The sequence below is a fragment of the Panthera onca genome, chromosome B2, assembly GCF_046562875.1.
Source record: "Panthera onca isolate mPanOnc1 chromosome B2, mPanOnc1 haplotype 2, whole genome shotgun sequence".
In the NCBI taxonomy this organism is placed as follows: domain Eukaryota; kingdom Metazoa; phylum Chordata; class Mammalia; order Carnivora; family Felidae; genus Panthera; species Panthera onca.
The window spans coordinates 94,471,706-94,489,770 of NC_138343.1; the positions used below are offsets into that span (position 1 = coordinate 94,471,706).

Sequence of the window (18,065 nt, forward strand, 5' to 3'; positions counted from 1 at the left end):
AAACCTACCCATCATGGAGTCATAGCAGTAAGGCCAGGAGGATGCTACTTCTCAGCAATCATGGGAAAATCAGAGAAAACAAGGAAAGAAATGCCCAGGAAGCTCTATTTTAGATTGCTCTTTTTCTTTTAAGAGAAAATGACCTATTTGAGAGAGCCAAATAATGCCACACGACCAACCTGGTATTTACTAAGAAGAGACAGAATAAATACCAAAAAGTGCCCTGCAGATTCACTTTTGACAGTGATAGATAAAAATGTACCTAGTGCATTGCTAAAAAACAAAACAAAAATGAAAACAAAACAAAACAAAAACCCACCAATTCTGATTATGGTCTAAAAGGAATGTTTCTGAAAAATACATACTTCATTAGATTAAAATAAACAGATTACAAAGGGAAACAAAATGTGAAAACACGGACTTGTTTTTAGAGGGGCAGTGGTGCCTGCAACATGTTTGAAAATACCTTATTTTTCACTTGTCTAGCCAAACACTTTTCTGCTCCTGACCCCGTCAGCTCATTCAGATGTAGCTTTCGCTATGCCATGTCTGTGTTTCTGTAGAGAAAATACTTCACCTTTATGCCACGTCTCTCCGTATTCGCCGCCTCCTCTGATGTTGGCCACTGCAAGGACACCGCCCATGTGTCTCACAAAGATGAGCCTGGACACACTGAGAAACAGAGCAAACAGTTAACCTTCTGTTAACTGCCTGGTAAGGACCATGTTGTCTCCCTCCATCAAAAAGAAAATGTATCCCTGAAGACATTCCACATGTAAAATACTGAAATAGATTCATATTTTTATATTATTTGATTAAAGTGAAAAATATAAAAGTTCTGATTAATGTTTAACTGCAAAGTTCATACATTTTCATGAGCATTCGGTTTATCTCATTTTTCTATACTGGTAAATATTTTACTATATGAAGTGAGAATACATAATTCATTTTTTAAACTTTATTTTTAGAGAGAGAGTGTGTGTGTGCAAGTGGGGCAGAGGGGCAAAGGAAGAGGGAGAAAGAGAGAGGGAGAGAATCTTAAATAGGCTCCACAGTCAGCATGAAGCCCCATGTGGGACCTGATCCCGCAACCCTGGGATCATGACCAGAGCCAAAATCAAGAGTTGGACGCTCAACCGACTGAGCCACCCAGGCACCCTGGTAGTACATGATTCACAATGCAAACAGAGAAAGAACCAGAAGCCCTCATTTCATACTGAGTCCATCTTTTAAAGAACCGTATCGGCAAACTGAGTATCACCAGCCACATGACACAGCCCTGGTGCGAATAGCTCTGGGCTGGCAGGAATCCCTAGTGGTGGTCCCTGCTCCACTGTTTCTGGTATCTTTCTCCTAACTATGCAAGTTGGAAGAAAGAAACCTCTTTAAAATATGGGTTTAAAAATTTTTTTTTTTTTAACGTTTATTTATTTTTGAGACAGAGAGAGACAGAGCATGAACGGGGTAGGGTCACAGAGAGAGGGAGACACAGAATCTGAAACAGGCTCCAGGCTCTGAGCTGTCGGCACAGAGCCCGACGCGGGGCTAGAACTCACGGACCGCGAGATCGTGACCTGAGCCGAAGTCGGACGCTTAACCGACCAAGCCACCCAGGCGCCCCTAAAATATGGGTTTTAAAGAGTGTTTCCAGTTTTACAGACATTATGATGCTAAATTAGGTAACACAAGGTGTGAGAGAGGTAGAGGAGACCAAGGACACAGGCCAGAAAGCAAGCATGGAGGTCTCAGGGCTGGAGAAGGTTTTCTAGAAATAAGCACTAAATAAGCACTATAAATAAGCACTAAATAAGACACTATAGCATAAAGTTGCTAGGAGAAAGAGTTAAGTAAGTCCTTTGGGAAATCTGGATTTTGTTTTCTCTTCCTCTTTCCAGTCTGACCCTCACAGTGCTGAATGACATCTATTTGCTGTTAGCTAAAATTAATTGTGTTTTGAGAAATGTTCATGAAAATTTTATCGTTCTCCCTTTTTAGTAACTGGGGAAATGCAGGTCTCTGTAACCTGGGACTCTAGATGGCCTGAGTGGTAATTTCCCGAGTCTTGAGGATGCAGAGAAAGGGAGTCTGGGGAGGCGGTCATACCACACGACTGGATTGGCCAAATGGATTTCCAATCATTTGGTCTTCTCATCAACATTTTTCATGCACCCTTGATGGTCTCTACGGAAGCTCCCAGCCTATCTTCTGGGTCCTGGGATAAAAATGGTACAGGGACCCTCCCTTATTCATCTCTCAAATCCCAAAAGAGCAGGATTAATAACTATTTGTACAAATGAACGAAGACAAGCAGTTTTAGCTACAACAGATCAGCTGAGAAATCCACGTTGTCTCTAAGTCCCACTGTAGCGACTAAGGGAAGCGAGGCTCAGGGTGCAAGTCTCTGACTTGTTTGCTGAAGCTTGGATTTCATCACTTTGAGTGATAAAGAGGGGCACACAATGACATGGCAGCCCACCTGTAGCTCAGGCCCTGCCTAGAACAATGGTTGGTGCGGAGGCGGCTTGCAGGACGTAGAAATAGCACTGTCGCTGGACAGTGAATGAAGAGCAACCATTACTCCACTCATCTGACTGGCTTCCCTTCATTTTATTCGTGTAATGATGCCTCACAAATCCTTTGAAAATACTGGTCTACATGATGATTTTACAACTTCATCAGCTTCTCACTAACAAAAGGACAAAATCAAACTCTTTAAGCAGATATCCAAGGCAGTTCATAATATCAAGTATTTCAGGGCAGGGACCGTGTTTCATACTTGATCAAGTCCTAAGTACTTAGCTGTCAAAGGCTCAAAACAAAGTAACAGTTTCCTTGTCTTCAAATTTTGGGCAGCTATTTGAATCTACTCTGAATTTATGTCCTGGTAGTCACCTGTCCATACATTTCTTCCTGAATATGACCAGATTTCCTATGAGGCTCTATTTAGAAGTTGGCTTAAAGCTGGTCTTGTTGGTAGGAGACTCCTCGTTTTTACCAAAAATGTTCACCACAAACTCCATTTTATACTGTGAATCGGATACTGAAATCAAGTTTGCAAATAACTGACAGAAGATGTTTAAATAATAGCAAATGTAACAATGCAGATTTTCCCCCCTCGAACAATACTTGTTGGTAAATCATCACATAAACCGAACAGTTTAAAATGAAGTAACAGAATATACAGAAAATATACTGTGGTAGAATGTTAAAATGGTCTATTTTAAGACTCTGTGCTGCTGAAAAATATAATCATTAGCTGAAAAAACATTCCCTCTGAAAAGAATACTGAGGACAGTGGCGTGACAGCAAATGATAAACACTGAAGGTACAAGCTTCCTTTCTGTAAGACCTCAGTTGATGCTAACCTTCTGTAGCCTGGCAGCTATATATAGCCTCAGCATCTAGTTCTCAAACAACCCGTTCACTGAAGACATAAAATTAGCTTGTGAACAATCCTGAAATTCCTGACCCAAAGTATACATACTTAACACACAACCCTGCTCCTCCACAAAAACAAGCAAGAAATATACAGTTAAATATACTTTAAAAATGAGTTAATAGACTAGTCTCTGGTCTCTTCCCACTCTATGGTGAGGATTAAATATACGCTGAAGTTCCAAGAGTATCCTGTGCTTACCTGTAGTTGGGTGTGATAGATATGTTGAAGCCGCCGTAGCCATATAAGAAAGCAGGATGAGAGCCATCCAATTTTATGCCCTTTTTATGTACAATGAACATTGGAATCTTTGTACCATCCTTACTGGGGTAGAAAATCTAGAACAAAAGAAAGTAGAGTAGATTTAGTAGAAGTTAGTCAACAAACACTTGCATGCTTTTAAATGGAAAAACGTGCAGGTAGTGAATTCTCTCTTGAAGATAGAGAGAAGCACAATGGAGATCTAGTACCATTCACTGGCTATTTAGTGGTGAAGCATCTTTCAGTTTTTATGGAGATAGTGTGGAGTCAAGTGTCTGAAAGTAGGGACACCTGAACTTGAATTCTTATTCCACAGCTATCTAATCAGGTGACCTTGGGTGAGCCATTTATTATCCCCTGGCCTCAGCTCTTCAGCCCCTGATGGGGCCACTGTGCCTACTGCATGGTCCACGGAAGAGAACAGGCATTCAGTTCTCTACTCCTTGTCACTCTCCCAGCACCGGAAAAGTCAGATCTGGCCATCCTACCAAACAATTCAATTTGGGGAAACTTTTCTAGGAAACAAATTTCATATTCAACTTCCTCTCTACATGTTAAGACAACTCTTCATTTCTTCTGTGTTAAGATATTAAGTAACTGTTAGCAACTACAAAGCATATATTAGGTTACAGTGTAGAACAACAACGATAAAGAAATCCTATTATTCCTGGTTAAAGACATTTTCTCCAGCATTCTTAATTAAGGCTCATCAAACTTGCCAGAGTCTGGGCAACCTTGGGCAAGTTCAGTCAACATTTCTATATTCATTACTCCTTGGATAAAAGGAGTAAGAGAAAAAGCATAAGGAAGAGAACATTGAATGCTAGTCAAGTGATAAGCCATAGAATAACTGATAAGCCCCCAAAAGCGGATAATGGCTTCTTCCAGACAGAAAACCTGTAAACAGCTTTCTGTTTGGGCAAACATGGTGTGTTTACCCCAAATGACACCTGGAAAGTGTTCCAGTTCAGAAACGTCTTGCTGACCTTCCATGGTACACTCAAGGACATAAGCCTTTGCACTCTGTGGCTTGGAGCCATATTTTATCCAAAGCTTTTTAAGGTAGTTCTATTGTAGGAAGTTGCCACAAAGTCCTTGGAAATCAACCAGGGGTTGGGAGGTAGGGGTGCAGATTTAGAGAAAAGCACTACGGGGCCACCATAAAAGCCTGCAAACTTGGTAGTATTTGGAACCCTGCCAAGAAATAATAGCAAAAAAAGAAGCATTTGTTTTTGACTTCGGAGACAAATACTGAGACATAAATTTGAGAGTTTAGGAATCATGGACAATACTCTGCAGGGTTCAGAATTATCAAAAGGGGCACACTTTAAAGTTGTTAGAGGCCAGTTAGCAGCCTCTAATAGAGTGTAACTGTGTGGGTGCTACAAGTAAATGCACAGTAAGAGGAGCAAGTTCCAAGTCATTGGCTGGGGCTAATGAACTCAAGTATAGGGCCTTCAGCTCAGACTTGAGGAGAATTTGGAGCAGGGGAACAAAGTGTCTCACACGATTCTTTTTTTTTTTTTTCTTTAAATAAAGTTTATTTCTTTTGAGAGAGAGAAAAAGAGCAGGGGAGGGAGGGAGGGAGAGAGAGAGAGAGAGAGAGGGGGAGGATGAATCCCAAGCAGGATCCCTGCTGTCAGCACAGAGGCTGATGTAGGGCTTGATCCCACGAACTGTGAGATCATGACCTCAGCTGAAATCAAGAGTTGGACACTTAACTGACTGAGCCACCCGTGTCTCACGTGATTCTACCTTAAATGAGTCATCTGTTCAAAAATAGCATTCCCTCCAATTTACACCTATCCTCAAACCCCTGATCTCTCTCCAATCCAGCTCACCCGTCATCAGGCAATACCCTCGTCTGAACCCCACTCTTCACCCAGTCAGCAGGGCTGATGGCCCTCTAGTCCCCACTAAGCTGACTCTCCTTCTGTTCCTAGAGTGCCCATCTTGTTGCTCTGTGACAGTTTGGCTGCTCTGGTACCACCCTTCTTGTGGCCACCTGTACATCTCCAACACCTGCAAGTCTCCCCTGTCTGGCTCCAGGACAAAGGAATCCTTTTAGAAGATACCATCAGAAGCACAAAGTCCGCTTCGGGCCGTAGTTGCAAAAATATATCCAAGCTTAAGTCTGTGTCATTCGGATGTTAAAATAACAACATTTTGAACGCTGTCCAAAAGTGAAAGGGCACTGTGAGATGATTACAGTAAAATCACCTTCAAGAAAACTCCTTATAAGAAGGCTATTTCCGACTTGAAATAAATATACACACCATATAGATATGCGTGTATACAGATTTTATCACATCTCTACACACGCACACACACACACACACACACACACACACACACAGCAGTGTTCTATGCCATTTCTGTTTATGGAACGGAAATTGATAATAAACCTTAACCTGACACTTCAATAAAAGGGCAAATGGAATCTTGAGTCTCTTCATAACCATGGAATGAATCCATGTGAACATTTTAGAAACAGTCATTAAAAATAGCCCTGCCATTTCCATCACATGCTTTGTACTTCTTTGCCTTAACTGAAACTGATTTCCTCTTAAAGCCGCTTCCTTCAAAAACTTTTAAGATGCTTTGGGGTTGTCTTTCCCACTGCTCTGGATTTGCTTGGATAGGATGAGAAGCTGGCAGACTCCTTATTTCCATTTACTTCTCAAACCCAGTCTTACTGGGTGGGCCTCAGCATCTATGACAAACATGTTAAATATGCAGTTTCCCAAATTGCGTTCCCAGAAATTCTGACTCCATAGGTCTGGGGTGGAGCGCTCAAACCTGCAGATTTAGCAGGTCTCCTACCTATTCTGGCACAGGTGGATCAGGGCTCAAAAGCTAGTCACACAATTTACTTTTATCACCCCCTCTCTCCTTGTCAACTGTGTCAACTAAAACCAGGTGTGTCCCCACCATCCTTGACAATTCAATATGGAAGGCTATATTTCTCTTCCCCCTCGTTTTCGTACTATTTTCTTTAGCGACTTTCACAGTGCAATTGAGGACCCATCCAGCATCCTGTCCTTGCAGATACCTTAGCTTCCATGCCACGCTGGCCACTTGTTCAGATGTTTGCTGTGTGTCCGTTACGTGCCAGGCACTGGACAAGACCTAGCTAACTTCTTCCCTCATGGGACTCGAGGTGCATGGAGACAAACCAACGGGCAGTGCAAACACCCATCACCTGGCTCTGTCTTTGCCCTCAGAACCTGAGACTCTCTGCAAGGAACTCTGATATTCCCCCTGTGTGACTCCAACTTGTTTTTCCACCACCTCCTTCCCTCCCTTACTCCTGGGGTATCTGTTTTCTTTTTTTTTTTCCAACTCTTATTACAACATTCAGTCCCTTATATTCTCTTGCTTTGTCAGCTTCACTTGGGCTTTCTCACCCAACTTGAGACCCTTAGCAGCCCTCGTGGTGTCACTATGCCTGAAATCCTCTAATGCTAACCTAACCCCCCTGGATCCTTTCTCCTTCTCCGAGCTGCTGGCACTCAGAAAATGTCCACTCACTTTGCTGCAAATCAGTAATACCTGAAGTCATGGGCTCTGAACTTATGCTTTAGGTCTTTTTTTTCCCTTTCCCTAAACGAGTTCCTTGCTTCTCCTTCCTTCTTTTCCTCCCTATGTCTTTTCCTAAATGTCCTCCTTATACCCTTTTTTTGTGCCTAAATCAACTCCAGAGTAGCTGTTCCCAACACTTTCCATTTTCTTCCATTCCCAGCACCACCCATTTGCATCCCCTACTCTTTGTCTTGCCTGTCGTCATAGAGGCCATCTGCTTGGAGTTCTTAAAAAACCTTCTGCCAACTTCACTCACCCTCTGAAACTCCAGAGAGAGATTCCAGTCCTTGACAACCCCCCACCACACTTCTGACTACCACAATGTTTTCTTTTTGTATTTTCTCCCTTTCCTTGGCATGCAAACACACTCCGACTTCTCCTATCCTATGTAACACAAAACGAAAACCTTTGCATTGCCCTATGTGCCCCTAGAGCTAAATTTCCATTTCCCTCTTCCTTCCTGATCAATCATCTCCACAGTAACCCACACCCCCAGCTCACGCCTTCCAACCTCATTCACTCTTGTCTCCACCACCACCCTTAAAGGGCATCAGCGAATGTTTCTATCTTTCTCCTTGCCCCTCTACCTTCACCTCTGCCCCGGTGGTGCATAACCTTCACAAGTTTTTCATAGGCTTATAGAGACACATCTATTCGTACATATTCGCACATATTCGGGTTATTGTTATATGGCGATACACAGAATCAGGCTAACATTGGCCTACAGTGTACTCCTCCTCTCCTCACTTAGCAAGATATCATGGAATGCTTTCCACGTTAAAGCACCCAGACTTGCCTCATTAAAAGAAACCACAAAAAATGAAAAACAAAAATGGCAGCCTAGCATTTCATATGAATGTACACCAATACATTTAATCACTTCCTCACTGATGGATATTCAGACTATTCTTTTTCTCTCATCAACAATGGAATAAATCCCTTTTAGATAAATCTCATATACTCCTATGATTTCTGTAGGATATATTCTTAGAAATGAGATTGCCAGATCAAAGTATATGTCCATTTAAAAATTCAATATATTCTGAAAAATAATTCTCTAAAAACAGTGTATCAATTTAAGTCCTTAGTGACAGCAATTACCTCAGTGTACATTTCTTATCAGCAGTGGATGTTAAAATGGATTTTAATTTTTGCTGGTCTAATAGGCAAATATTACCATTTCATAATTGCTTTAAGATTAGTTTTAAATTAGCAAACATTTTCATTTTAGTCATTTTATGTCTCTTCCTCAGAAAACAAAGTGTATCTGTTCTTTTATTGTGTTACTTTTCTGATTAGTTTATAGAAACTAGTTTTTTTTTAATGTCTATTTTTGAGAGGTGGGGGGGGGGGCAGACTGTAAGTGGGGGAGGGGCAGAGAGAGAGGGAGACACAGAATTGGAAGCAGGCTCCAGGCTCTGAGCTGTCAGCAGAGCTTGACACAGGGCTGGTACTCACAAACCAAGATATCAGGACCTGAGCCGAAGTCGGACGCTGCTCAACAGATTGAGCCACCAAGGCATCCTGAAACTATTCTTACATTAAAGATACTACCTTTTTTCCCCCTGCCATGTTTTGCTTGCATTTCTTCCCAGCCTATAACCTGTCTTTTAATTCTCTTTGTGGTATCTTGAATATATATACCACATATGTAGACAGAAGTTTCTCACCCCAAGTTATATAAATATTTGTCTATATTTTCATTTTGAGTTTTTACATTTATATTTATAATCCAAATGGAGTTTATTTTTACATATGGTCTTTCCCCCAAATGGCCAACTATTATGTACCATTTATGGAAGAATTATTCTTTCCCCCACTGTTCAGAAATGCTATTTTTTAACTGGTTTCTTCCCAGGCCTCATCTGTTTTGATCTCTATCTGGCAACTGCTTTGGGTTCTTGGGCAGCGTATCTCTTGGGTCCTTCTGTATTTCCCTAATTCTTTTCCAGCCTTCCTAACCAATCCAGACTAGTTCTTCTTCTTCCCACCACACGCTACTGTTTTCCATACTCAGTCTCTTCTTTTCTCTCTGCAAACCTACCTCTGCCATCTCAGAGAGCTTTAATAAATTACTCTCTGCTACGGACCTTCAAGATCACACTTGCAGGCCACACGAGGGGCTGTGATCTCACATGGCAGGTGGCCCCTCTATACCTGCAAGACACCATGCCCTGGGTATACGTGGGATGTACTTCCTTGGGGTTCTTTTATTTTGGTTAGTAACAGTGCTCTCTCATTTCTCTCTCTTTTCAGCCACTCGACTGCCAACTCAGAATCTGGTCTTGTGCCAAGGACCTCTCAGTCCTTTCAGTTCCCACAGCCAGGCCTCCCCTCCGCCATTTGTACTGGTGGACCTGCTCAGGGTTCCATACAGCACTAGCCTCAAAACCAACTGTCTCCCTGACGCCTCTCATTTGCTAAAGTGGCACTGTGGTAGGAATAGAACCTGAAACTACTATCAGTAACACACAAAAATTAGAATGTAATATGTATATATATGTACAAAAGCCATTAGTGCCTTATGAGTAGACAACTGCCAAAGTTTAAATCCATGTGTAATTCTTCCATTATTTAATAGCCTATTGCCATGACAATACTTAGGTTCAAGTTAAAAAGCAAAACGACTTACTTTTTACCCCCTCATACTTGTAACCAAATGAGAGGGCGCTGGCCATACACATCCATTGTTTTTGAGGGTCCACTGTGGGCACAGCCCTTTAATGGGATGCCAGGGCTCTTATGGGATCCTTAATGGACAGGAAAACAAAGTGCTCACACAAGATCTAACAGGCGGCTACTTGAGTAACAGAGAAAGTCTCTCTATCATCCAGCGGTAATGGCTCGTCATGTGAAGCTGATGGGCCCTGCCTTCCCTTCTTCCTGTCAGCAGCAGAGCAAATAGGTTGTGCAATAGAGCCAGTTCCACAAGAAGCCCGCGACACCAATGTAACAGGGTCTGTCCTTGGGCACACGCTTCCCCTTGACAGACTGCAAGTACCACTGAAGAAGCTCCTGGGAGATCTCATAAGAGGGTCTACTTAAGCATGTGGCCACATGAAACCTTCATCAGGGACAGCACAAGTCAAAATAAACATCACGGCAGCCATTCAAAGTCAGTTAGTTCTAAACATTAGTGAGCCAGCCAAAGGTTGCTCAAACACTAGATTAAGAAAGCTTCCTTCCTTAATTTTATTTCTCTCCCCTTTAAAACTTAAATGCCTCATTTTGGAGACTCTCACAGCAGTGTAATAATGTTACTCCACATCTTGAACCAAGAACATTCAGCACAACAAGGCAATGAAGGTCTACATTCTCTGTGAAGCCCGCGCTGTTTGTCGATAGAGGACAGTGATGGGTCTTTTCTGAGCAGTCCCAAGACCGTGCCACTTGGTTAAAAAAAAGCTGGTATCAGTTCTTTCTCAGCCCGGGGAGTTAATAAGATAATCCCAAATTCTGGAGATTTGCAATGTTTTAGATACAAGGAGAGACTGTCACTCTGGGACCTCATAAGCTGGTCACCCTCTCTTATTATATGAATGGCAAACCTGAGGTCCATGAAGATAAGATACCTGCCAAGGTAACGCTGCCAGTTTATGGAAAATTACCACCATGCTCTAAGTCCCTGGTCCAGGTTTTTTTCCTACTCTTATCACAAAGTAATTCACTGTGTTATTACTTCCTTGTAAATATCTTTATTGGGTGTAAACTATCTAATATTTTGCAAATGTTAGAAGCTTTGGCACTGATTTAATAGATTTTTTTTCCTCTCAAGACAATGATCACCAGTCTCTAGGGAATCCAGGGGACAAATATTCTGCCAGAGATACTGTGATTTATTGGCTTTTCTGTTTTTGTTACCCTCTTGAAAGGAGACTCATTGAAGCATGTCAAAAGCCACATTTCAGATACAGAGATTATAATATTTACTATTTTTTAAAGCAAAAAAGGTCTTCTTGGAAAGATGATCCTTCTCCAAACAGTCATCAGTGTTACCATCTTGAAGGCAGATTACTAAAATAATAAAAATTTCAGTGTATCTGCAATGTCATTCTACTAAAATAATTCAGTTTCAATGATATTTTTAAAAGTGTAACAGATACAATTAACTTCACAAATGAAACAAAAAAAAATGCTTATGACAATCCTAAAGAAAGCAACCCCAACCTTCTAAGCAATCAATTAAATTTAAAGCAGATTCCAATTCTGTATATTTAAGCCATATTCTAATGAATGATTATTTAACAGATAAGATCTCACAGATCCTCAAGTTGAATTCTTTAAATTAAAAAAACTATTGAAGAAAAGAGACAAAGGGTTTCTACTTACATAAAGTATATAGTTAAAAAAAAAAACAAAACAAAAAAACACACACCAGAAATGACTATCCTTTATTGTCAAGTATGACTTTCCAGAGGCGCCACCAATTATAAAGTAGTATCACTCTGGAAGCATGCTTAGGCATGAGATGATGGTCACTGAATACATGCCCAGTTGTCTTAATGTGTAGTTAAGAGATGGGTTTTGAAAAGATGAAATAAAAACATTTTCCTTTAAAAAAAAGTGGAGCAAGGACACATAAACAAATCAAGGAAACATTACTGTTCTTCAAGAGAACATCAGTTATGAAAAGACTAGCCTTCTCCACTAAAACGATCACTTTTCTTGAGATGAATACCTTTGGTAATAAAATCAATTTTGCTGAGACATTCAAACATGGGCAACCACTGAAGCTTCTGAAAACAATCTTCAACCCACATTTGTTCTAGTTCAGACCTGGTGCTATCTGAGACAAGTGCCAGGGCTCTCAGGATCATCAGTAAAGGGACGTGCTCAGAGATGACAGAGGAAAAGTAAACTGCAGAGGGTGGGCCCTTCAGAGAGAAGAATGTACCGTGATAGCAGCTCCTTCCTAATTTTAGGGCCTGACAGGTTAAAAGGAGAATGTTCATAAAAGGGTGCTGAGCTTCCCTTTTTATCAGAGTTGACAGAGGCCACTTGTGTGGCCTGTGCTAAGTGTGGCAAATACATGTGACAAGGAGCAGAGCTGCTCAGAAATATCATGGTCAAGGCAAACAGGGATCAAGACATTCCATTTCCCAAAGAATTGAGCAGAAGGCCATCTTTGTGCCTCCATTACCTTGTAAGATGAGTATAGGAAGGGCTTCCCAGGGTTTTGAAGGGGCACTGCACATTTCTGTACTGTGCTTAGGTTAAAAATACCTGCCTGGCATTAGAAGGTTGTAATCCTATCTATTTTCCAGGCATTTAATGTTGGAGAAGCAGGGAAGAGTCACCTTTGGGCAGAAAATATAAAAGGAAATTTCTATTCCAGGTCCTTTTTGTTTGCTTTTCGAAGGATGGGTAGACATTTTTCTAACACTGGAGATTTAAAAACTCCCATGGGGGACCTCAACGGTAGCAACATCAGTCTATTTAAAAACCTATTTTAACTTTTGGTACATTTCTTGAGCACCAACAATGTGCTAAGTGCTATACTGATAATATCTGCAAAAATGCATTCAGCTCTCAAAGGCTGGCCATCTGTTCTTTGGAATAATAAGCCCACTCCCAGTCTCAAACTATGGAGCAAGAAGTGAAATAGAAACTGGAAGATTCTGAACACAAGGAAAGAAAGACAGTGGCACAAGTAGATCATGGTACTTTGAAGTCTGTCTGGAGTTTAGAGGCATTCTGGGCTATGATGAATAAATATGGCTTGACCACAAACATACTAGCCATCTTCAGCTCCACTGATCTGACCTCTTTGTGGTCACTGCAAACACAATCAGACCTTTTCATAAATGTGAAGGACCTACTGCATGCACAGGTTCAGAGAAAGCAGCCTCTGTTTTTATAACAGGCATTGTTTCTGCGGGTGCTCTCGCAGAATGCATAAATTGCCAGTAATGAGGCTTACTACGGTGGCATTTAGGCTGCACGTCATATGCACATGTGTTTGTTTTGCTCTTTATGAAAACAGCATGAGGACTCCATCACCAGGGGTTAGGAGCTCTGCACCGCTTGCATTCAATGAACATTTGCTGAATGAATAAATGGGTTAGAATTGCATATCAAACACTCTTTCTGATCCCCCCAAAACCTATACCAGCTCACCTCAGTTCCTAAGCCTCAAAAGGTATCCTGGATGCCTCTAGCACACTATCTTATCCCTGCCTGCCTGTCTCCTAACAGGACTCCCACTTCCAGTCTTTGGGCACTTGTTACCAGATTAATCTCCCTGAGATAAAAAAAAAAAAAAAAAAAAAAAAAAAGAGTGAGAACCTTCCTTTTAATCTTGGTCACTCCCCTACTCAAAACATGCAACACACCCCCATCCTCTATAAAATGACGTTCATGTTTCAGACCAGATATTAAATCTCTCCACCCTCTGCCTTCAACCTTTCTGAATCCTTCCCAACTGAAACTGTCCTCTCCACCGAAAGTGCCCAAAGTTGGCACATCTCCAGATGCCCAAAGTTGCAAGGGTTTACAGACTAAAGCACAACTGAAAAAAAAAATTTCACTGGCTCTTAGGAATTCCCTTATTTGACCCCCCTCTCACGCTCCTACCCAATGTAGGCATCCCCAAAGCTACATCTCAAGCAGGTTCAGCCTCTGCTTGGCTATTTCTAGTGCTAAGAAAGAAATTTACAAGAGCACAAATGGCAGCTTATTTCAATTCCGGAGCCTCTCTTGTTGTTACAAAGTTCCTCCTTACCTGCAACAGCAGAATAACTAAAAACACAGGGAATAAGTTAGCCAACGTGCTGGAGATAGAACCCAGGGCTCATAAATTTCCATACAGACTATCATCTAAAGTTCTATACTTTTAAAAACAAATACTAAAGTGCCTTCCAGTTAGTTTCTGCATTTTTCACAAGAGAATTTTCTTTAGCCCTTACTTCAGTCAAAATAGATGTTATTTATTTTACTTGATGTAAAACATTTAAGCAAGTCTAACCCTGAACCAAGCACTACTGTAAGAGTTTATAAATATTCCCTCATTTAATGAGGTCTATACCATGAATACTCCCTTTTTTGGGGGGGGGGGGGTCACCACTCAGACCAAGAGAAGTAGCTAGTCCAGATCATATATCTTGTAAGTGACAGAGTCAGGATTTGCATCTGGGCCGGCTGACTCCAGACTCCATGCTCTTAGCCACTATAAATAAAGGATCAGCAAATCCCCTGGTTCCCCTCCAGGGACCCCTCCCGAATCCTGTATGGCACCGCTGCTGTGCCCTCATGTGCCCCCGTGGGTCTGTTACCTCTCTACAGCTAGCACGGTGCCTGAAAGAGAGTGAGCCCTGAGACAAGTGCTGGATGAATGCACAAAGAAAAATGCTCACACTGGACACTATGCTTCAAACAACACACCAAAAAGTATTTTAAGTGGCAGATATTGAAATAAAAATCCTTACAAATAAAGCAGTCAAGAGTTTGGTGTCAAAATGCTTATAAGTGAAAAGTAATAAAATACAAATGAACTCCAGTTGGGGCACTCAAGAGACTGTATAAGCCTGTATGAGGTCACAAATTTCCAACGTATTACTAATGAAAAATATTTAACACCTGACATTTTCCTTATGTGTAGCTGTTAATCTGTTAATTCAGCAATGCGAGGGTGGGTGGGCTTCATGGCTCTGAAACCGTTTAGTTATGGTCATTTACTGCATGGGACTGCACCTGTGTCATAAAAACCCTGGAAGAATACATGAAATCAATTTCGAATTCTCATTAACTCAAAACTAGGGTGGACCACCTATTTATTTTATTGCCTTAGGAAAACAAAGTTAATAGGCAAAATGCTGACAAGACAAATTCCGGCTAGAATGTTCAGAAATAGAAGAGAACCACAGAGCTTTAAGGGTCTGTGGCTGGTAGCTGAGCATGCCTTCCTTAAAAGGGTGGACTAGGAAAGACAGATGTTAGTGAGGAGGAAAGAGCAGTGTTTGTGCAATCAAGCATTTCGTGGCGGGGGGCAAGGGGGGGGGGTGCTGGAACAGAGCTGTACACGGCCGAGAGTGGCCCTGGATTAAGGGCAGTCCTGACAAAAGCCCCAGAACCAGGAAGCAGGCACAACTGTCCAATTGCCATTCTCTTGTCTGTAGGTATCCAAGGGGCAAGTGAGATACAGCCGAACACTGTGAGGAGCAAATGCACACAAAATCATTGCACTGCAGAAAAACGAATGACTGGAATACTAAAGAGGTGAATTTGGAAGAACAATTCTCTGGCATAAAGACATTTATGTGCGTGTCTGTTGGACACTTCCAGTGCAGCTATTATGCTGGTCTGCTTCTATCTAGCGTCTCTCAGACAATGCAAATGCAAATCACCAAAATAAACCCCTCTGGTGAGCAAGAGGCAAGAACAACCTATCATAGAGGATTTCAAGTCGCTTACAGAACAATCCTTAAGAAGCTCATGAGCACCTCAGTGCATTTCACTCCCCCACACCGGGAAACGTGGAGCCAGAAACGGGCCCCTGCTGGTGAAGGCAGGCTGCAAAGAGGTGGTCAGTGAGAACACGCGCAACGAGAGGCCTCCAGGGGCATCACAAACAGCTGCTGGAGGCAACTCATCAGGGGGCAGAAAGAGAGGAAGGGGAGCAAATGAACACCACAATCACAAGGTTCAGAAATCCTGCTGCAAAATTACAGGCATAACTTCTTTGATTTACATTTTATGCTCTGCTGTGTGAAATGTTTCAGATTTGTGCAGTAGAATCGGTAGCAAAAATCGTAGCAGTGAAACCGTACATAGTATTTTTTTTTCTTTTTTGATGGCTGTGAAATGCCTCCCTCCACCTTGTTCATCCCAGCAGTGTCATGACAGAAAGACAGCATTTTTAAAATGCTTTAAATTTGTAAGAGACTCTTAAAAACTGAGAACAAACTGAGGGTTGATGGGGGGTGGGAGGGAGGGTGGGGGATGGGTATTGAGGAGGGCACCTTTTGGGATGAGCACTGGGTGTTGTGTGGAAACCAATTTGACAATAAATTTCATATATTGAAAAAAAAAAAACCAAAAAAACAAAATAGTAAAAACAAAAAACAAAAAACAAAAAAAAATAAAATGCTTTAAATTTGGAAATAATTTTAAATATGCATACACATACACACATACCTTTTTGTGTATTTTTTTAATGTTTATTTATTTTGAGAGAGAGAGAGAGAACACAAGTGGGGGAAAGGGGGCGAGAGAGAGAGAGAGAGAGAGAGAGAGAGAATCACAAGCAGGCTCTGCACTGTCAGCACGGAGCCTGATGCAGGGATCAAAGAACCAAAAGGCAAGATCATGACCTGAGCCCAAATCAGGAGTCAGATGCTGGTCTGACACTTAACCAGCTGAGCCACCAAGGCGCACCCCCCCCCCCAACCTTTTTATTATCACTTGTAATCAAGGTAGCAAAATACCAAAGTCTAAGGAAAATGCAAGTTTCAGATGAATAACTGAATCATGTTCGTAGAAGATCTGGAAAAGAACACTGCTGTTCTGATGATAGCATTAAGGATGGCACACAGGGAACTTGGGGACTATGAAACATCAGGGGTGTGTATAGAAAAGCTGGCTACAAAACCAGCACACTGAGGACAAAAACTTTCATCTAGTGAAGTTCTTACATGATCTCTACTGCCTAGTTACTAACACCTAAAGCCCAGGGCTGCAAGGCACTCCTCATTCCCAGACAGCCGGGCTCAGTGGCCCCACTCACAGCCTCTTCAGTCTGCTGCTTTCCTGGCAACCTCCCTAGTCCTTAAACGTTGTGCTCCCTTAGGTCCTCTTCCCCCTCTACATACACCGCTGGGGGTTTCAAGCTGTGCCCATGCATTCGCTGACTGCCAGCACTGCCAGGCTTCATGACTCTCCTTGACTCCTGACCCTATCTCTCTGAGCACCTGGCAGATACCACATGTGTGTCCAGAACAGTCCCTTTCAAGGGCTCCCTGCTGTAGAGGGGATAAAATCTCATCCCATTTGGGTGCATATCAGGCCCTGGCGGTTTTGACCTGTCTACATTTCCAGGCTATCTCCTGCCAATAGGCTCCAACCCTGGTGCTGGCGGTGCCTCTGCTTTTGTACAAGCTCTCCTCCCTCTGGTGCCCTTCCCCTGTCTGCCCAAAGCTCCTTTCCTGGAAGCCTTCCAGGAGCAGTCTTAGATGTTCCTCCTCCTCTGGGCTCTCCCTGGACCTGGGACCACCTTTCACAGAGTTTCTCCCACCATCAAATTGCTACAAATGTTTGATCACATCCTCATTTCCCCTAGTAAATCCTATTGTTCCTTATAGTGCCAGCACTCCCGGATACAAGGTAGCAGCTTAATAAATCTCTGTGAAATAATTATTTTCATTTACACAATCTTCTAACTTAGAAATTCCAGTTTATTTAAATTAGTATTAGTAGAACTATCACTGTCTCAGGCACCCTCTGCCTTCTATGAGGCACTGGGACTTTTGGGACCTCACTTAGGCAAACACAGGAAGGGAATACATTACAAGAAACACAAACAATGAGGACAAGAACCATACATACAAATCAATGAAACTATTGAGGACTGAAGAAGGAAAGGGAAAGTGAACGCATGAAACAAGAGGCTACTTTAGAAAACATGCTAGAAAAGCCAAAGGGAGAAAATTAAGCTTCCAAAGTCTGAAAACATTAATTAAAAAAATCCAAAGGAAGAAAAAAATCCAAAGTAATGATCACAAACCCTCATAAAACATAGCAAGGAATTGGTCAACTGAACTTGCATGTTAGTAGAATTGCTTTTTTATTGTTC

General features: G+C 41.9%; 1 protein-coding gene and 1 long non-coding RNA gene across 2 annotated transcripts in view; one reads left to right on the forward strand and one right to left on the reverse strand.

Moving 5' to 3' along the window:
• The window catches only part of PREP (prolyl endopeptidase), a 120,275-nt gene that overhangs the window by 10,165 nt on the left and 92,045 nt on the right, over nucleotides 1-18,065 (reverse strand). Inside the window, exons 11-12 of the mRNA XM_078447174.1 lie at nucleotides 3,638-3,774; nucleotides 578-672 (exon numbers count right to left, since the gene is read on the reverse strand). Coding sequence (XP_078303300.1) covers nucleotides 578-672; nucleotides 3,638-3,774 — 232 coding nt within the window. The remainder of the gene's footprint in view (nucleotides 1-577; nucleotides 673-3,637; nucleotides 3,775-18,065) is intronic.
• The window catches only part of LOC145715498 (uncharacterized), a 42,113-nt gene that overhangs the window by 8,860 nt on the left and 15,188 nt on the right, over nucleotides 1-18,065 (forward strand). The gene's annotated exons all lie outside the window — the stretch shown is intronic.